At 40.5% G+C, this 22,327-nt stretch overlaps 1 protein-coding gene across 1 annotated transcript in view; it reads right to left on the bottom strand.

Moving 5' to 3' along the window:
* Positions 1 to 22,327, bottom strand: part of moxd1 (monooxygenase, DBH-like 1) — a 53,728-nt gene that overhangs the window by 23,498 nt on the left and 7,903 nt on the right. Inside the window, exons 2-5 of the mRNA XM_060913962.1 lie at positions 12,526 to 12,672; positions 11,831 to 11,998; positions 11,280 to 11,363; positions 1,353 to 1,532 (exon numbers count right to left, since the gene is read on the bottom strand). Coding sequence (XP_060769945.1) covers positions 1,353 to 1,532; positions 11,280 to 11,363; positions 11,831 to 11,998; positions 12,526 to 12,672 — 579 coding nt within the window. The remainder of the gene's footprint in view (positions 1 to 1,352; positions 1,533 to 11,279; positions 11,364 to 11,830; positions 11,999 to 12,525; positions 12,673 to 22,327) is intronic.

Genomic DNA, 22,327 nt, shown 5'->3' with positions numbered 1-22,327 from the left:
TCGCACCATTCTGTGTAAACTCTAGAGACTGTTGTGTGTGAAAACCCCAGGAGGTCAGCAGTTTCTGAAATACTCAAACAAGTCCATTAAGCGCCAACAACCATGCCACAGTGAAAGTCACACTTTGAGATCACAATTTTTTCTCATTCTGATGTTTGAAGTGAACATTAACTGAAGTTCTTGATTTGTATCTGCATGATTATTATTATGCACAACAGCAGGTGGGTGGGTGTTCTTAATAAAGTAGCTGGTGAGTGTATACAGAAAACACTTGAATGCCATGAAAGGCATAAAGGCACCTGATATTGTGTTATGGTTCTTACTGCGCTAAGACGAACATTTTGGACAAAAGATACATTCTCGCAGTAATATGTAAATGTACAGTACCAGTCAAAGTTTGGAAACACCTTCAAATGCGATGTTTTTATTTATTTATTTTTTCCTACATTGTAGAACAATACTGAACTCATCAAAACTATGAAATAACATATGGAACATATGGAATTATATCTCATCTCATTATCTCTAGCCGCTTCATCCTTCTACAGGGTTGCAGGCAAGCTGGAGCCCATCCCAGCTGACCACGGGCGGAAGGCGGGGTGCACCCTGGACAAGTCGCCAGGTCATCACAGGGCTGACACATAGACACAGACAACCATTCACACCTACGGTCAATTTAGAGTCACCAGTTAACCTAACCTGCATGTCTTTGGACTGTGGGGGAAACCGGAGCACCCGGAGGAAACCCACGCGGACACGGGGAGAACATGCAAACTCCGCACAGAAAGGCCCTCGCCGGCCATGGGGCTCGAACCCAGGACCTTCTTGCTGTGAGGCGACAGCGCTAACCACTACACCACCGTGTCACCCCATGGAATTATATGGTAAACAAAAAAAGTGTTTAAAAAAACAACGTTTCATCTTTTAGATTCTTCTAAGTCGTCACTATTTACCTTGATAACAGCTTTGCACACTATTGGCATTATCTGAACCAGCTTCATGAGGTAGTCACCTGGAATGCTTCTCAATTAACACGTGTGTCTTGTCAAAAATGGAATTTCTTGTCTTCTTAATGCATTTGACACCATCAACCAGTAAAGAGTAAATAATAAAAATACAGTAAATAGCCCTGTTCGACAACTGTAGTAATCCATATTATGTCAAGAACCACTCAACTAAGTAAAGAGAAATAACAGTCAGTCATTACTTTCAGACATGAAGTGTCTTTTAGTTAATTAAAATAAAGAAAAAACATCGAATTTGAAGGTGTTTCCAAACTTTTGACTGGTACTGTATATGAGGCTAGTTCTTGAACAACTGCATATAGAGTGCATGTTGAAGCTTCTTCTCACCTCTCCACCGATGGCCCAGGCAAAAACGATAGTTTGGCAGGTCAGAAAAGAGTCTGGCATGTTGGGATGGAAGCACTCGTGTCCTATCTCCAGCTCGCCCTCATTCAGGGTGCTATCACACTGATAGAGCAGGATGTGGTGGACCAGATTCTCATGGCCTTTCTGGATCAGTGGCTCAATCTGCAAAGTGTACAGTAACAGCACAGGGATTCAGCGCTGACGCCAAAACACGCCACAAAATACTAGACTGACCAGAGCGCTTTTGACCAGCCTGAACATCAAGAACCCGATTCCAACCAGAAACGCGGAGAAGATGATCAGGAAAGTGCGGATGACTCTGGTAAAAGAACGGATACAGTGCACAACTGACAAACTTAATAATATCAACAGCGAACTACATAGGGAGATGGAAACTTTCAAACGCCGGTTTCCCCAGAACAAGGAAATGGAATTAGCAATACACGGACACTTGGCAGACATACACGAGCAGGAATTTACCAAGACAAAAACCTGACAAATCCGAAAACTGGACAAACTCATCGCACAGAAAAAGAAGGCAGAACCGGCGCACGCACACATCGACGAAAAATGGATCCACAACATATCAAGGTACAAACTCTCACAAGCAGAACGCAGTATACTAGGAAAAGGACTCAACTACGCTGTCACACCGCACAATATACCACACGATGAATTCATTCTGGCAACTGAATTAGCATGTGAGAAAATACAGGATCAGGCACAAAAAGCAGCACTAAGAAACGCAATAGCTGGTATATTGAAAACGGCCAAACCACCACCTAGCAACATCACCAAACAGGAAGCCAAAGCCATGAGAACATTAGCAAAAAATAAAGACATCACAATCCTCCCAGCAGATAAAGGCAGAACAGCAGTTATCATGGACACCGATGAATATGAACACAAAATGATGGAATTACTCAGTGACAATGCCTTCGAGATATTAAGAAAAGACCCAACAGAAGACAAGAAAAAGAAACTTAAAGCATTACTCAAACCGTTACTCAATGAAAATAAAATAGATAAACAGGCATATAATCATTTAGTACCCACAGCCAATGTCACCCCCAGGATTTACGGTACACCAAAAATACACAAACCAGGAACACCATTACGCCCCATAGTAGATAGCATTGGTTCAGTGACATACAACTTATCAAAAGCACTCACCGAAATAATTAAACCATTACTAGGACTCACAGACCAACACTGCAAAAACTCAAAACAACTGGCAGAAGAACTAAAAAACATAAAAATGCAACAAGACGAAGTTTTCATTTCACACGATGTCATATCTCTTTTCACCAGAACACCCACGGAAGCCACCATACAGGTAGTACAAGACAAATTAAAAACAGATAGGACGCTCAAGAAATGCACAAACCTGTACAAGACATTATGCAACTCCTTCAATTCATCGCCACATCCACATACTTTCAGTTCAGGAACACAATTTACAGACAAAAGGAAGGTTTTGCCATGGGAGACCCACCATCACCCATCATGTGCGGCTTTTTCATGGAAGACCTGGAGCAGAAAGCACTCACTACAATACCAGCGGAATACAGACCAACACTCTGGAAACGTTATGTGGACGACATATTGGAAAAAGTAAAGAGGGGATACACTCAACAACTTACCAATCATCTCAATACTATAGACAATACCGGCAATATAAAATTCACACATGAAGAGGAAACGGAGCAGTCAATAGCATTTTTGGACTTAAAAATACATCACACAGAAGAGGGGGACATCAAAATAAAAGTACACAGGAAACCCACACACACACCGACCAATATTTAAACTGGACTTCCGAACACCCCATAATGCACAAAATATCTGTAGTTAGAACATTGCATGAACGCGCAGCAATAATTACAGATGCACAGGACAAAGAACAGGAAGAACAACATATACAACACGCACTGAAGGCATGTCAATATCCACAATGGGCAATATCCAAAGGGGCGGAACAGGTTAAGAACAACAAAACACAGAAGAAAGAGAAAAAACAAACCAACAAACAAGAACACAGGGGAGTAGTGACATTACCATACATCAGAGGAATAACGGAATGCATTCAAAGAGCAATGAGGAAATACAACATTAACACACCTGTCAAACCACACACAACACTCCATCAGATCCTGGTTCATCCCAAAGACAGAATACATCCGGACAACAGATGCAACACCATATATGAGATTCCATGCCAATTATGCAATAAAACTTACATTGGGGAGACAGGAAGGAGTTTCAACACAAGAAAAAATGCGAAAAGGAGACAGCTACAAGACAAACCCGAACAATAAAAGAAAAGGCACAACAGGAAAATTATAAGTCAGCCATAACAGATCATTGCAAAAGGGAAAATCATATTATGGACTAGGGGAATGCCAGAGTCATCCGCACAGAAGATAATAAACATCAGCGCTGGATCAGGGAGGCCATAGAGATCCGTAAGCGAAGTCCGAGGACCATCAACCGAGATGAGGGAGCATACATGCTCTCCCATACCTGGAGTGCCATCTTGCAGGGGACGAACTGACAGTAGAAGGCGTGACCGACCTGTCAATCCAGACAGGAAGGCCACGCCTTCGGAAATATCAGCTGATAAAAGATGCGTCACCAATAACATCCGGTGACACTCTGAGGAAGACGACAGTCGTACGTCGAAACATGTCAGGTAAACAAACCTAAAAAATTAGATGTCTGATAAAAAAGAAAAAACTAACAATATTCAATATAAGACATAATGAACGTAATCGAATGACCAGAGCGCTGTTGAATTCTCAAATCTGATTGGTCAGAAGGGGTTGATGAGTTTTCTATAATAGCAGCTCTGACAATATGGAAGGAAGTCTCCAGTGTCAGGCTTTGTAACACTCACGTAACACACGTTTTCCATCACTGGAAAGTCTATAGGACAGTATAGTGTGTGTGGATTTCTGATTTCTGGATAACATGACAAGCTGTTTGTTTGTCTTATTAACTTCAAGAGAGAAAATATAGCTGCAAGTGTCGATGAAAGGCCCGAGCACCTCCGGTATAGATAATTTGCAACCATGTGATCAAAATGTGCCACGTCATGAGTGTCCGCCATGATATACAAAGCAACTAGGATGGCAGCCTGCTGAAAGCGTGTCTGTAAACAATGCTGAATTTTCTCAGTATTACCACGATTTGAACAGTCGAGCGAAGATTCGATATAAAGAGAAGATCGATATGTATGGTTTTGACCCATATTATTGAAAAAAGTCAGACTTTTCTGAAGATGCTTTTACCGACCATCGAGTACCCAGATATCGCGTTCTATCTGGTTCAGCTGCCGAAGAATCAAGTCTGACCTTGGACGAAACACAGCCCGTTTTCTGAGTGGGTGCCCAGTCTGGATTGTTTCTATCGTACAATTTTGCTGGTACTCCTAGAAGCGAAATGGTAATGCACGTGTTAAAATTATAACAATGACCGAGTGAACCATGACAAGAGAACGCCCATTTTATAGCAAAATTCTAGCAACACGAAATAAAATTCTTCCAAGATATTATTGAGAAAGCTTTTGAATCTCACCTGAGATAAAATGATCACTGCAAACACAAGCTGTTTTGGTTTTAACCTCTGCTAGATCAGCCCTGCCGATGTTGTCCAACCGTACTCGTCTCCTCTCTGTACTAAGCCTCAGAGTTTCCTCGCCCTCTTTCTAAATCACAGACGGAATTCTAAAAAAATTGGAATGTGCCACGGTCACGAGTACTGTTATGACCACAACCATATACAGCACAAAGATATGGCATAGCTAAAAGGATGCTTAAAGTGCTGATGACACGAACATGACTCTATGCAATTTCTTAAATAAACTATACAACATGGCAAACATGTTAGATTTCTGTTATAATTACGTGAAAAGAAGCTGTTGTTACGCGAATATCCAACTTTTAATTGCACAGCGCAAGAAAACTGGGTCCGTGGCTCGCGGCCATGCTGTGATGTCAGCGGAAGAACAGGCTGCGGTTCACTGGCTGTCTGCTCAATGGAAATGGCGCATGAAAACGCCGGTGAACTTTCTAGTGCTAGCTCTTCAACAACCAAATACTGGTACTTTAAGCAGTGATCATGATGGGATGATTTTATCTGATTTTAAATAAATGAGATTGATAATAATGTGAATGTTCACAACTAGTACATACAAACTCTGCAGCTTCTGATTCAGCAGCTGCGTCATACTCCGCAAAAACATCAGCAAGAACCTACAATATAAATGGAAATGCAATACACTAAGCTCAAATGACTTTTGGAAAGTATAATTTCTAAATTTTTTCTACATAATCTTGAAGTCGGTCATCGGGGTACTTGCTACCGTTCCCTAACAACGCATGGCAAAGGGTAAAGTGTAGTGTTGCTACGAGTACTTGCTAAAGCCTCCGGTGGAAGATCCTCGATGTGCTGATAAGACATACAGTTCTATATAACACACAAGTGTCACGATAATCACAAAACAGATGCAAATTGTTAAAATACCTAATTTTTAAGCAATCATGTGTTGATCTCTTCCGAATAGAATCTATGATAGCCTACCCTCTTTACCCTTTGCCTCTCGTTGCTAGGCGGCAGTTACATGAAAGCCGCAAGCTTTCACAAGCAAATACATGACTGATATCACGCCGACTTTATGATTACATTTATGATTATCATGAATGTGTACTCTGAGCGCTCTGGAGTGAGTCACTTCCAAGATGGCCGCGCAGACCGCATGGTTACTATTTTTAGCATAATGTCGGAGCACTCTATAGCTCTACGTACCTTTATCTTATGTCGTTTCTCAACACATGTTCTGACAGGAGGACTGTCTTTGGAGGAGTCGGCTTGTCCCAGGCGACTGCTGGATCCGGCATAGCTACTAGTAGACCTCCTCCGGAATACTGTAGGCATTGCTGATGGCAGCAACACATGTTTGTGCTGAACTGAACACCCAAGAGATTCTTTTAAGGTGGGAAGGGTGTCAAAACAATCCAAAATCGAAGTGTTCAGAGCACAGGACGGATGTTGGTGAGGGCTCCCACTTGTCATGAGTGCGCCTGACTTGCTTCACCCACTTCGCATGCAGCTCGGGATCTCTGGGAAACTTGAATAAACTTACCCCATCCTTGTGGATTTTGGAGCAAAAGCCGTCAACACAATGCGAAGGCATAATAACTAATATTATATATATATATATATATATATATATATATATATATATATATATATATATAAATAATGTATAATAATGTATAATAAAAATACTAATAATGATAAACTGAACACCTGCCACATCAACAACAAACTGGTAAGTTAGGAGGAAGGTTCTTTCGCTGACGTCATATAGCTCCTCCTCCTCTTTCGTCTCCTGGGTGCTGCAGCCCCGTCAAATTTGCCCAAATAGCCGCGTTTATCATAACTTGTAAAATAGGCGCCTTCGTGAATTAATATATGGATCATCGGGAATTACTTTTTATGTTATAAAACATCGCCAAAGATGTCAAAAATGTGTCATCAGCACTTTAAAGCAGTAGAAAAATAAAGAGAGTTGCGCATGCGTGACTGTTTTGTATGGAATGTCGCTTGAACCCGCATTTGTATATCCACCAACATGGCCGACATCCAGGTTTCTATTTTGCTTTGCCATCACTTGCAAGTCAAGGATACCAAATCTGGCAGGAAAATGCAACACGTGTCAAAACGCACAAAACCAAAAATAACTCGCTTCCTGTTGAGTATGGGTAAGACAATGTACATTACAATTTTGTTCGTCTTGGGGTACCCCACACAACTACCAAATTCAACACAGATAGGTGAAACTAGATACCGGGCAAAAGTCTCAATGACGTGGGGGCGCTATGGAGTCCCTTAGACACACCTGGGGAGTAGTGATGGCCAGGACTGATGTGTGTACCAAATTTCACTAGTTTTTCGCCCAATGGAACCACCTCAAAAATGGCCAAGTCTTGAATAATAATAAGAAGAATCCTTAGGAAAACAATAGGACCTTGGACCAGCGCCCTCTGGTGGACACCGGAGGCCGTGCACCTCCAGTGCTCGGGCCCTAAAAAGAGAGGCTGGTGAAGGAAGGACTTCTTATCGCTGTTAACATGGACTAACTTGTAACATGAAAACAGATAAAAAGTATGGCAAACTGTAAAAATGGTCAACTTGTGTCATATAAGAAGAACAAAACCTTTTGAGGTGTATATACAGGAAAATGCTCAACTTCAGGATGATACCCTTGTTTATTTTCCTATAACATCACACCAACATTTTATTGTTCACTTTTTTTTTTAAACACTACACCCTAAGAAAAGAATTAGAAGAGCCTTTATTGGTCACATGCACACTCAAGCACAGTAAAATTCATCCTCTGCATTTAACCCATCTGAAGCAGTGAACACACGCATGCACACTCACAAGTGAGCAATGAGCACACACACATACCCAGAGCAGTGGGCAGCTATGCTACAGTGTCCGGAGAGCAGTTGGAGGTTAGGTGCCTTGCTCAAGGGCACTTCAGCCCAAGGCTACCCCATCTACACATGGCAGAAAATATACAGCATACATGTTGTTGTATAGAGAGTCCGCTGTACGTAACTGAGTGTGTGTTGGTGTGTTGCAGAAAGGACAGGGCCAGATGTGTGCGCTCTCGGAAAAGAAAGACATGAGGGATTTTGGACCAAGCCTCCCCCTCACAGTAGGGGTTTCTTTTCTGTTACAGCAGGAATTCTAAATATAAGCATTCCCAACAAGCGGATATGTGTTTCTCTCTGGAGCGTTTCCGTTTGGAGCTGCGTGACTCAAGGCCAAACGGTGGCCGAATAAATATTCAAGCATTTCTCTTCTTTTCATCTTATTTACACACAGGGAAACCATTTCAGTTTGTGGCTTTAAACAACTGGAATCTTATAAAAGAAATGCACATCAAAGAAGAGCTAATATCCATCGACGATTCTTCATTCTTCCAGCTCAATGCCATAATTACCAAAGCGTATATTAATATGACGTGAACACTCCATTTATCTGAAGTCTAAGGCCTGGCTGTAAGCTTGAAACAGATTGAACAATTGTACCAAATGAAATATTATATTAAAACACTGGTGGGACAGAATAGTGCAAGGGGTCCAAAACTTTTAGAGCAAATGACCCCAAAAAATTTTCCATGACCCTGGAAAAAATCTCATGATACAGTGTCTTACAAAAGTATTCATCCCCCTTGGTGTTTGTCCTGTTTTGTCGCATTACAAGCTGGAATTAAAATTGATTTTTGGGGGGTGAGCACCATTTGATTTACACAACATGCCTACCATTTTAAAGGTGAAAATTGTATTGTGACACAAACAATAAGATGAAAAAAACAGAAATCTGGAGTGTGCATAGGTATTCACCCCCCAAAGTCAATACTTTGTAGAGCCACTTTTTGCTGCAATTACAGCTGCAAGTCGCTTAGGGTATGTCTCTATTAGCTTAGCACATCTAGCCAATGGGATTTTTGCCCATTCGTCAATGGAAAACTGCTCCAACTCCTTCAAGTTAGATGGGTTGCGTTGGTGTACAGCACTCTTCAAGTTATGACACAGATTCTCAGTTGGATTGAGGTCTGGGCTTTGATTAGGCCATTGCAAGACATTTAAAATGTTTCCCTTTAAACCACTCCAGTGTAGCTTTAGCAATATGTTTAGGGTTATTGTCCTGCTGGAACATGAACCTTCATCCCAGTTTCAAACCTCTGGCTGGCTCAAACAGGTTTTCCTCCAGAATTGCCCTGTATTTAGTGCCATCCATCTTTCCTTCAGTCCCGACCAGCTTTCTTGGCCCTGCAGATGAACAATATCCCCACAGCATGATGCTGCCACCACCATGCTTCACTGTAGGAACGGTGTTCTCAGGGTGTTGGGTTTGCACCACACATGGCATTTCCCATGATGGCCAGAAAGATCAATTTTATTCTCATTTGACCAGAGAATCTTCTTCCATGTGTTTGGGGAGTCTGCCACATGCTGTTGGGCAAACTCCAAATGTGTTTTCTTAAGCAATGTTTTTTTTTTTTCTAGCCACTTTTCCAAAAAGCCCCGCTCTGTGGAGTGTACGGCTTAAAATGGTCCTATGGACAGATACTCCCATCTCTGCTGTAGATTTTTCGCAGCTCCTTCAGTGTTATCTTTGGTGTCTTTGTTGCATCTCTGATTAATGCCCTCCTTGCCCGGTCTGTGAGTTTTGGTGGGCGGCCTTCTCTTGTCAGGTTTGTAGTGGTGCCATATTCTTTCCATTTTGCTATAATGGATTTAATGGTGCTCGCTGGGATATTCAAAGATCGGGATATTTTTTTATAACCAAACCCTAATCTATACTTCTTCACAACTTTGTATCTGACCTGTTTGGAGGCTCCTTGGTTTTCATGTTGCTTGTTTAGTAGTGTTGCAGAGTCAGGGTCCTTCCAGAACAGATTGATTTATACAGACATCATGTGACAGATCATGTGACACTGATTGCACACAGGTGGATCTTAATCAACTAATTATGTGACTTATGAAGTGAATTGGTTGGACCAGCTCTTACTTAGGGGTTTCATGCGGAAGGGGGTGAATACCTGTGCATGCTCCAAATTTCTACAAAGCAACAATTTTCACCTTTAAAGTGGTAGGCATGTTGTGTAAATCAAATGTCGCTAACCCCCAAAAAATCAATTTTAATTCCATCTTGTAATGTGAAAAAACAGGACAAACACAAAGTGGGGATGAATAATTTTGCAAGCCACTGCATATGATATAATGATATGTGAAAATAATCAGCCCAAATGGAGATCAAATCTGCCATGTCTGAGCCTATCGACACTCTGGGCTGGAAAGAAATCAGCCCCAGCCTTGCTTCTTGCTTCTTTATCCCATTCCATTCTGTGTGTTTTTCTTACCATTAGTGGTGCTGTTGTGCACAGATTCAGAAAAGTAAAAAATAATCTGCCTTAAGGGATTTGTTAACATTGAATAATGAAACCGTACTTTTTACATTTTGAAAAACAAAGGGGAGATCGGCCCAGCCTGTTTGCAGTCTACCCCTGTTTGAAATAATAGAATATAAAATCCAATTACGTTGCTCATATAAATTCGCTTGAATTCTTTACCAGACTTGAAACGCGTAAAATAACAGCGTGATCTGAATATAGACAGTGAGGACATTGTGGCCGGGATTTTCCACTTCCATCAGGCTGACCATCGTACATCTGTGTGGAGGACCACAAACGGGTGGAAAACACACACACACTCTCACACACACATTCACAGCCTGCTGTTGTACTGAAGACCAGCTGCTTCTTTCTTTCTTACTTTCTTTGTACACAGTCCTGGTGCTCTGTGATCAGATGAAAATGATCCATTTTTAACTATAAAGTGGAACATTTTGTCAAATTTTTATAGTGTTTATAATACACATGAAGATTTTTTTCCTTTACGAATCTCTCGCTCTCTCTGCTTTTTTTTTTTTTATTATGGGTTTTAATGCTTAATGACCGTGGATAGCAAGGTGTGTCCTCTCAAAATAGCAGCTTTTGAAGGTATAATAAGCAGGTGAGCCATACAAGATCCATAAAGAAGAAGCACGTGAAAGAAAGACATGACCGAAACTCATAAATCAGATAGGGAGCTACTAAATAGCGCAAAACTACTCTTTCGTGCTATTTAGTATCAAGCATGAAACCTCAATGAATGCCAATCATCGAAAAACTAGCTAGCTACATGGAGATATTTAACAATAGTAGTTCTTCAAAATATAGATGTTTTTAAAACCTGAAAGTAGAATTGAACAGATGAGTGAGTTCAAACTTTTTTTTTCTTTTTTTTTGTGAGGTGAGGGAATCGATAGCTTGAAAATGAATATACTCACTTTGATTACATGATGCTTTTTCTTCACGTCCGGGATTTTATACATCTGACACCAGTAAGTTGTGTCCTTTGGAGGCACTGCAACCTGTCTTAGGAGGATAATAAGTGTAATAATAAATAATAAAATACATGCAAGGCTGGACAATTCATTATACAACAACAGTGTTGAATTTTTGACTCGTTCAGGTGTTCATTTGTTTTCTGGAACAGCAACTGTAACTGATTGACTGGTACTACAGGGTAAATGCCAGATTCATAGACAGTCTCGTGTTGGAACATGGCAAGCTGTTTCTTTTTTAATACCATCTTCAAGAGAAAGAAAATAAGAATAAGAGAGGCAAGTAAGGTACTGACCGTTTATAGCTGCTATAATGTAAGTAGGAACATCCATGACATTAAACATAACTATAAATAAATAACAAGTCATCATTACTGTGGTATAAGAGGAATAAAACAGTTTGAGACATGCTATTGTTAGGAAAGAATCGGCTTTGTGGTGGTAATGTTAACTCTCCTTGTACACTGTTTCTTTCTGTTTTACATTTTACTCACGTTAATGTTCCGCAAGTCGAAGCTAGCTGTTCCATGAGGAACGCTCTTGCTGGTCCCAGGGTTGAGGAGACGTAAGCTTTTCCTTCCTCGGTTTATTCCATGGTACCCCGGCCCTGATGGCCCAACATCTTCGTCATGAAATGCCCAGATCACCCGCATTGTACTACCCTGCGCAGACACACGATATGAGCATTAGTAAATCAGATCTTCATGAAGAATCTCAGGAACTTGTGCCAAATTGACTTGAGGTCAATGCCATGGCTTTGAAGTCTTAACCATCTTAAATGGGATTTGATCAGCGTTTAGAGAATGCACATATTGCATTTAGGGTTTCTAGGTTCAATTCTCTTGAATCCATGAGGAAGCCATGGCCTAATGGTTGGAGAAGCAGCTCTGGGACCAAAAGGTCACTGGTTTGATTCCCTGGACCAGCAGGAATGGCTGAAGTGCCCTTGAGCAAGGCACCCAACCCCTAACTGCTCCCCAAGTATGGAGCAGTTGCTCAAGTGCCCAGGAGCAAGGCACCTAACCCCTAACTGCTCTAGTTATGTTGTACTTCGCTCTGGATAACAGTGTCAGCTAAATGCCAATAATGTAATGAATCTTGGGTTGAGAATCCCATTATGAAAACAAAAAACAAACAAACAAAAAACCTCATAAATGTTGCTACATGTTTCACTGTAGTTCTCACCCACCGTGATTTCTCTGTCATCGGGGTCACAGGTCTGAAGCTCTCTGCTGAACGCCAGCACAGTGTGTGTGTGGTTTTCTCTTGCATATAGCAGCTTGTAGTTCTGGACCTGATCTTTATGGACTCTTCTGCTGCTGTCTGCAAAGTAGTCCTGGAGAACAAGTGGAAAGGAAACCAATATGAACCAACTGCTGGTCTGCAAGTTTTGTCCACTGGATGTACAATCAATCTCAGTTTAATGAAAAAACAAAAACTTTTTTTTATTAGTTCATGTAAAAGGCAAAAAGTGTGTCATTGAGTAAAAGTGTAAATAGTGTGCCTTGCAAAAGTATTCAACCCCCAGATTCATCTGGATAACAAATGACACTTAGATTGTTCCAGCCAGTATATTTTCTTGTAAACCAGTACTTTTTTTCCCCCACCCATTCTTCCTGACAGATTTGCTCCAGGTTCGTTAGGTTGGTTGGATGTTTGTTGACTATAATTTTCAATCAGTGCAACAGATTCTCAGAGAGATTCAGATCTGGACTTTGACTCGGTCACTGTAGAACATTCACCTTTCTGTTTTTAACTACTGGTGTGCTGCTTTGGCCTTGTGTTTGAGACCATTGCTACATTTCTAACAAAATATAGTTTGTTTCAGTATCCCCTGTATTCTGGTTCATCCATTCTCCCTTCAATTATGACAAGAAGTCCGGTTTCTGAGGATGAAAAGCATCTCTAGAGCATGATGCTGCCACCACCATGTTTCAGTATGGCCTGCGTTGCACAAAGCACTTTGAAATTTGCCTCATACAAATATCTGAACCTGGGATTTTACACACCCCAAAACCCACCACCACTTCAATGGGTCAATCTCTTGCTTTCATATGATTCTTCTTGTGTGATGGTTTCTTTCCAGCCAACCTCTCATCGAGTCCTGAATTAAGGAAAGCTCTTGAAATGGCTGTTAAGTGCACCTTCACTTCATTCTCAGCCAGTGTACTCTGTAACTCCTTCAGGGTGACTGTTGGCCTCACTGTTGCTTCCCTCACCAGTCTCAGTCTTGTGTATGTGCTGGGTTTTGATGGACTTTCTTGACTAGATGGTGCTTCAGTGGTGCGATGTGGCTTTCACTTCTTTACCATTGCTCCAACATTGCTTACTTGGATGTCCAACCTTTGAGATATAATTTTACACCCTGATCCTAAGTTTAAGTGCCAGTTCCTTCAAGTACAAACTAATAATGAAGAAAATGTATTTTTGTCTCGAAAATTGGATCTCTTTTAATAGGCCAATTATAAATGATCTGTCTCCTCACTAAGGCTACGTTCACACTGCAGGCTGAAGTGACTCAAATCCGATCTTTTCGCCCATATGTGACCTGTATCCGATCTTTTATTGACAATATGAACGACACAGATCCGATTTTTTCAAATCCGACCCAGGCCGTTTGGATATGTGGTGCTAATTCCGATTCCTATCCGCTCTTTTCATATGCGACTTCAGTCTGAACCGCCAGGTCGCATTCATCCGACTTACACGTCATCAACAAGCCACAAACGTCACTATTCTGCGCTGAAGTAGGCGGCGGGTCTCTCAAAAAAAGTTACAACAACATGGCGCATAATCACGGGCGCAGATAGAGGGGGGGACGAGTCATATTTAAATTCACCTCGTTCGGTCCCCCCTACTTATAGGGAGGAAAAAACGTCTATGCTGTCTTTCTTTGCATAAGGCAAACCTCACGGAAAAATCAAAAGACTAATTACCATTCGGTTTATTGAGGTGCACAGCAGTGTATACATATAGTTGCAACAACTCACATAAAACAAAACAAAGACTGATATTCGGTTGGTTGAGCTGCGCGGACTGCACAGGTTGCGAGCTCGAGCTTGGTTGCTATGGTTACTAACAACAAGTTTGACAGGCATGTTGGGGTTGGTTTGCTGGCAGCTTTGTCCCCCCCCCCCGTTTTTTGTCCCCCCCCCAGTTCAAAAAACGTATCTGCGCCCCTGCGCATGACATCAATGCGAGGGACGCTTCGGGCTGTGAAGGTTCTGAATCTTCTCAATGGAAGGACGCAGAGGTTAGGGAGCTGATTTCCATTTGGGGGGATGCAGCTATTCAAGCTAGATTGGATGGGTCATACCGCAACCGGGCGGTTTTACTTCCGTAAACACTGGCCATGCTCACTGCGTGTGACGTCGTCGTATCCTGCAATGCGCATGCGGAACACTTTTAGGTCGCTTTTCGTTCATACTGAGGATCACATACAAGTCGCATATATTTGTTAATGTGAACGACCTCACAAAAAAATCGGATTTCACAAAAAAATCGGAATTGAGCATTAAGCCTTGCAGTGTGAACATAGCGTAAGACACTATCTTTTATCTGGAGCTTCTGGAACATGGGGGGGGGGGTTTGAATATTTATGCAAGTAGCATTTTTCAGCTTTTAATTTTCTTGGACATACTTGCCAACGTCTTAATTAATTTCAGAACAAGAGCTGGGGACATGAAGAAATGTGTGGAAAGGAAGGAAAGAAAGGAAAACGCAAGAAAGGGAAAGAGGAAAGGGAAACGGCAGGAAGGAAGGAAGGAAGGATGGATGGATGGATGGATGGATGGATGGATGGATGGATGGATGGATGGATGGATGGATGGATGAGAAACAGGCTTTTGAACCAATATTGGCTCTGAAAAATCTGGAGAAATAAAAGAACCCTAAGAAAAACAAACCACTATTGAGCTGAAGAACTAAAACAGGCTGTAATGTGACAAAGCATAAAGTGGATATAATGCATAGACAGTATAATGCAAATACATATAATTTAAAGCACATTTCTTTGGGAGGTTAGTCCTGTGCTCTGAAAGTGTGTTGGTTCTAGCTAGACTGGCTCTGTAATGTTGTTCACTCTTAATAGTAAAAGCAGGAAGAACTGATACAAGTTGATGCTGAGATATAAACAGGTGCACCAAATTTCATGCAAAACAATAACCCAAAAGCACTTGCAAATTCGTAACAATTAAACTGAATTTGTGCAATTTTCTCATGAGAAGTCCCTCCCATGCCAGGGCCTAATCTTCCCAGGCAGTCTCCTGTCCCAGTACTAACCAGAAACTTGCCGCATTGGGTGGCACCGATCTCCCTTTCTATAGCCCTCGGCCTCTCGCCTATTACATAGTACATATTACAGTGGGGGCCCAGTCCTTTGGTAACCACAAGAGTTTGACTCCCTACTCGCATCTGTATTGTGGCGTGCATCGCCAGATGGCAGTAGGTACCATTTTGATGATGGTCTTTGGTAGAACTCGCGTTCTCCCAGTCGAGAGGCGGACACGCTAACCACTAGGCCAGCTTGCGGGTTTTCTCATGAGATACAGTTGCCCAGAATGCCACAGCAAGACCCAACTGCCAAAGTTTATAATAAGCAAGCAATATAAACACAGAAGCAGTGCTCATGTCAATGGTGTTACCACAAAAGACACCTAGACTAATAAGACATTTCCCAGAACAGATGCCCATACTGTATTTGCAGGAAAGAACATCTGGCAATCTATTACTAAAGATATCAGATTGATGAAAACTTTACAATTTCATTCCAGGAGAGCTTGTTTCACTGATACAACACTGGCCATCATTTATCAATCTTTTCATAAAGTTATATATAAATGTGTAAATGGCCAAACCAGACTAAAGAGTCCTGGTGGATTTTTCAGTAATGCTGATGTTCTTCATGCTTGTGTGTGTGTGTGTGTGTGTGTGTGTGTGTGTGTGTGTGTGTGTGTGTGTGTGTGTGTGTGTGTAAATATTGATTCAGCCGTAAAATGACGAAGTGTAAGCAGATTAACATTTATTGACACCTACAAAACTCCATAAAAGGCAAGTCTCACAGAGGGCTGATTTTACAGGGTGCCATTATTTTGTCTTAATTGAATTTTGGCTCATCTTATTTGTTTTGGATTTCCTTTCTTTTGGATCATTAGTATGAAACAACTTTTGCGAAATCTTCATTCAATTTGTGTGTATTCGCAATGAATAAGCGATTTAAGTGACCATTACTACTGTACGTATATGATTTTAAGCCAATTAATGGAGGTTCACAGGAAATTATTTACGAATACTACACTTCGAGCAGGGCGGCACGGTGGTGTAGTGGTTAGCGCTGTCACCTCACAGCAAGAAGGTCTGGGTTCGAGCCCCGTGGCCGGCGAGGGCCTTTCTGTGTGGAGTTTGCATGTTCTCCCCGTGTCCACGTGGGTTTCCTCCGGGTGCTCCGGTTTCCCCCACAGTCCAAAGACATGCAGGTTAGGTTAACTGGTGACTCTAAATTGACCGTAGGTGTGAATGTGAGTGTGAATGGTTGTCTGTGTCTATGTGTCAGCCCTGTGATGACCTGGCGACTTGTCCAGGGTGTACCCCGTCTTTCGCCCGTAGTCAGCTGGGATAGGCTCCAGCTTGCCTGCGACCCTGTAGAACAGGATAAAGCGGCTAGAGATAATGAGATGAGATGAGAGACACTTCGAGCACTTATGATTCAATTTGCTCATATCTAGCTTGATAAACAAGGCCTATTGTCAGGGAAGGGTCAAAGCAACAACAAAAAATGATTGTCCATATTGTTTACATAGTCACCACCCATTCCAGATGTTTCATGTTATCGTTGGATCACATCTGGCTTGGACTCGCATACACTTTCAGTGGACACGACCACACTGTGTGTGCTCAGTTCTCAAGCTGTGGAAGTAAATGCACACTTCCTGTGGCTGCAGTATGGGTGATGTACGGGGAATCGTTTTTCAAACACTGCTATAGCACAGCCAACAGAGATTTGGTGCACTTTGAACATAAAAGTGTAAAGATTTGACCACAGCAGGGTTGTGCCAAGCATTGACTGGATGTATTTTCACACACTGCTAGCTTTCCAGGGAACCAGCTGCCCTGGATAAAGTTTCCACACAGAATCATAGTAGGCAGCGTTGTTTACCAACTGTTCAACGTTAGCTAGCGGGGGGAGGGGAAGAAGTTTCGCTGAAAGTTTACCTGCTAGCTAGCTACCTAACAAAACTTAGTTTTGGCGAGTGATTTTAATCTGTAATCTAACAAGATTGAGTAATTCTAAAAGGCTTTAATGTTAACTAGTGAGTGACGTTAAAGCTTTAACGTTAGTGAGCAAATAAAAAATTGAGTGAGGTAAAAGCTTTTACGTCAGCTAGCAAACAAAACTGAGTGATGAGAAAAGCTTTAATGTTAACTAATGAGTGATGTGAAAGCTTCTTTTGAGTGATGTAAAAGCTTTAATATTAGCTAGCAAACAAAACTGATGGTAAAAGCTTTTATGTTAGCTAGCAAATAAAACCGAGTGATATAAAAGCAGTAGGGGAGAGCGGGGTAAGATGAGCCAGGGGGTAAGATGAGCCACCCCCTGTTTCTAAGAAACAGTAAACAAATGTGACCATGTGACCACATTCAAAGGGGGGCGGGACCATTTACTTACACTTGTGGAGAGGAGCACCACATGTCAAACTAGGTGAGGGAGATATTTATAAAAATGTGTTTTTGTGCTTTCTAAGTCAATTCCATGTTTGTCCACAGTGAAGATGATTTAGAGAAGACAAAAGTAGAATAATATTTAGACACATTAGGGTTAAGTTAGTGGCTTTCTAAGCTATGATATGAATGCTAATAAAAATAATTTTGATTAGCCTAATCCCCTTTATTAGCATTTTTCTACAAAATGGTGGCCACGGGGTAAGATGAGCCATTAGATGTGGGGCAAGTTGAGCCACTGGCTCAACTTACCCCATTGGTGGCTGAGCTTACCCAATATGGATGACACTTAAGTTTTCACATTTACTGGTCATATATGACAACAACAACAACAAAAAAAAAAAAACAAACAAATAAATAACATGTTAATATAAATAATATGTTTAAAAGGTTTTTAATAAATAAAATAATGCCCTCTGTTATTACAGGTGTGCATGATGCGCATGATGTGCATGATCTACGCATATCTCTCTCTATCCATCTATCTATCCCTCCCTATCCCATCTCATTCTATCACCTCTCTCTTCATCTCCCCTTCTCTATGCAACGGCCCTATCCCCCACTTGATTGACTTGACTTGATTCATTGATTGCATTTCTAATAATAAAAGTTGTTTACTTTGTTAACCTAACATGTTTTGTGTTGGCTCAATTTACCCCACACAGTGGCTCATTTTACCCCATGCATGGGGTAAGTTGAGCCACTTGACATTTTTTTTTCAAGAGGTAATATCACTCTAACCATAAGAGCTTATCAATTATGTTTTGCTCATATAGTAACAGTACACTTTGAAATTTGGTATGGTGTGTAGACTGGAAGCAAAAATGGCTTTAACATGTAGTTATGATGAAAAATGTAAAAAGTGGCTCATCTTACCCCGCTCTCCCCTAATGTTAGCCAGCAAATAAAACAGTGATGGCAAAAGCTTTGTTAGCTAATGAGTTACGTGAAAGCTTCAGCATTAAATAGCAACTGAAAGTGGGTGATGTGAAAGATGTGTTAGCTAGCTAAGAAAGTGAAGTGATGTAAAAGCTTTAATGTCTGCTAGCAAACAAAACTGAGTGAGGATGAAGCTTTAATATTAGCTAGCAAACAAAACTGATGGTAAAAGCTTTAATATCAGCTAGCAAACAAAATGGAGTGATGGTAAAGTTTTAATATTAGCTAGCAAACAAAAATGAGTGATGTAAAAGCTTTTACATCAGCTACCAAACAAAACTGATGGTAAAAGCTTTAATGCCAGCTAGCAAACAAAACTGAGTGATGATAAAAGCTTTGTTAAATAATGAGTGACATGAAAGTTTCAGCATTAGATAGCAACTGAAAGTGAGTGATGTGAAAGATTTAATGTTAGCTAGCTAAGAAAGTAAAGTGATGTAAAAGCTTTAACGTCTGCTAGCAAACAAAATTGAGTGACTAACATTTTAATATTAGCTAGCAAACAAAACTGATGGTAAAAGCTTTAATGCCAGCTAGCAAACAAAACTGAGTGATGTAAAAGCTTTTACGTCAGCGAGCAAACAGAACTGATGATAAAAGCTTTGTCATCTAGCAAACAAAACTGAGTGATGGCAAAAGCTTTGTTAGCTAATGAGTGACGTGAAAGCTTCAGCATTAGATAGCAACTGAAAGTGAGTGATGTGAAAGATTTATTGTTAGCTAGCTAAGAAAGTGAAGTGATGTAAAAGCTTTAACATCAGCTCGCAAACAAAATTGAGTGATGGTAAAGCTTTAATATTAGCTAGCAAATGAAACTGAGTAATGTAAAAGCTTTACTGCCAGCTAGCAAACAAAATCGGGTGATCTAAAGCTTTAACGTTAGCTAGCAAAAAAACCGAGTGATGTCAGCTTTTACGTCAGCTAGCAAACAAAACTGAGTGATGTAAAAGCATTAATGATAGCTAGCAAACGAAACTGAGTGACGGTAAAAGCTTTGTTAGCTAATGAGTGATGTGAAAGCTTCAGCATTAGATAGCAACTGAAAGTGAGTGATATGAAAGATTTATTGTTAGCTAGCTAAGAAAATGAAGTGATGCAAAAGCTTTAACATCAGCTCGCAAACAAAATTGAGTGATGGTAAAGCTTTAATATTAGCTAGCAAACAAAGCTGAGTAGTGTAAAAGCTTTACTGCCAGCTAGCAAACAAAATCGGGTGATCTAAAGCTTTAACGTTAGCTAGCAAAAAAACGGAGTGATGTCAAAGCTTTTACGTCAGCTAGCAAACGAAATTGAGTGATGTAAAAGCATTAATGATAGCTAGCAAACGAAACTGAGTGACGGTAAAAGCTTTGTTAGCTAATGAGTGATGTGAAAGCTTCAGCATTAGATAGCAACTGAAAGTGAGTGATGTGAAAGATTTATTGTTAGCTAGCTAAGAAAGTGAAGTGATGCAAAAGCTTTAACATCAGCTCGCAAACAAAACTAAGTGATCTGAAAGATTTATTGGTTGCTAGCTAAGAAAGTGAAGTGATGTAAAAGCTTTAACATCAGCTCGCAAACAAAATTGAGTGATGGTAAAGCTTTAATATTAGCTAGCAAACAAAACTGAGTAATGTAAAAGCTTTACTGCCAGCTAGCAAACAAAATCGGGTGATCTAAAGCTTTAACGTTAGCTAGCAAAAAAACTGAGTGATGTCAAAGCTTTTACATCAGCTAGCAAACGAAACTGAGTGATGTAAAAGCATTAATGATAGCTAGCAAACGAAACTGAGTGACGGTAAAAGCTTTGTTAGCTAATGAGTGATGTGAAAGCTTCAGCATTAGATAGCAACTGAAAGTGAGTGATATGAAAGATTTATTGTTAGCTAGCTAAGAAAATGAAGTGATGCAAAAGCTTTAACATCAGCTCGCAAACAAAATTGAGTGATGGTAAAGCTTTAATATTAGCTAGCAAACAAAGCTGAGTAATGTAAAAGCTTTACTGCCAGCTAGCAAACAAAATCGGGTGATCTAAAGCTTTAACGTTAGCTAGCAAAAAAACTGAGTGATGTCAAAGCTTTTACGTCAGCTAGCAAACGAAATTGAGTGATGTAAAAGCATTAATGATAGCTAGCAAACGAAACTGAGTGACGGTAAAAGCTTTGTTAGCTAATAAGTGATGTGAAAGCTTCAGCATTAGATAGCAACTGAAAGTGAGTGATGTGAAAGATTTATTGTTAGCTAGCTAAGAAAGTGAGGTGATGGAAAAAGCTGTAACGTCAGTGAGCAAACAAAACTGACTGATGTTAAAAGCTTTAATGTCAGCTAATGAGTGCTGGTAAATGTTTTAATGTTGGCTCACCACAAAAACTGTGTGACTAAAGCTTTTACATGTTCATCATGAGTAATGTGAACCCTTCAACATGAGCTAGCAAATGAAACTGAGTGATGTGAACACTTTAATGTCCGCTAGCAAACAATGTGACGTGATGAAAGCTTTAATGTTAGCTATCAAGAGGACTGGTGGAAGCTTTAACATTCTCCAGCTAGCATTAATACTATCTAGCTAAATGAGTGTTAGTGAAAATCTGAATATTATTGAGCTAACATACGAGTGTTGAAATATTTCATATTAGCAAACTAACAAAAGTGTGAACTGGTGAAGCTTTAAAGTTGGCTTACAGACAAAAATGAATGCCGGTAAGAGCATTAGCTAGTTAAGAAAACTGAGTGTTGGACAAAGAAAACTACTTAAAGGACGTGTTTTGTGCTTTGGACTGGCCACCTGGACTGTATTCTTGAAGAAAATGCATCCTTTTGTTGCATCTTTTTATACAGAGAGTTTATTTTAGTCTTCCACAAAGTACCTCTGTGCCATATCCATCCTTCTCATCCTGTCCCAGAATCTTCATAACCTTCTGTCAACTCAATCTGATGTCACAGATGAGATACTGAAGGAAAATATGTATTGGTCTGGAAGAAGGCGCACTGTCTCACCTCCATCTAAATCTAACTTGAATTTGGTGAGAAGCTGGATATTATTGAACGCAGATGAAAAAACTCAACACGGAGCAGATGAGCACTGGACTCTGTGGATGTTTTAACACCAGATTAAAGCTGGCTCGCAATTCTGTTCCTTTCTGTATAGTTATTCATGAGCTCCCTGAAACATTATCACCAGTGTTTATTTCTGGTCAGTTTAACCTTTAAACACACTCCTTAGGGGACGAGTGAATCTCTTTTCATCTTGACCAGTTTACCAGGAATAAAGTTAAAAAAAAGGTCTAAAACAAATTATGCACATCTTGTATTTAAAAAAATAATGACTGATAATATAACAATGGAAAATTACACGA

This window comes from Neoarius graeffei, chromosome 2 (genome assembly GCF_027579695.1).
Source record: "Neoarius graeffei isolate fNeoGra1 chromosome 2, fNeoGra1.pri, whole genome shotgun sequence".
Taxonomy (NCBI): domain Eukaryota; kingdom Metazoa; phylum Chordata; class Actinopteri; order Siluriformes; family Ariidae; genus Neoarius; species Neoarius graeffei.
The sequence above is the reverse complement of the archived record's forward strand: the minus strand, read 5'-3'. Positions and strand labels throughout refer to the sequence as shown.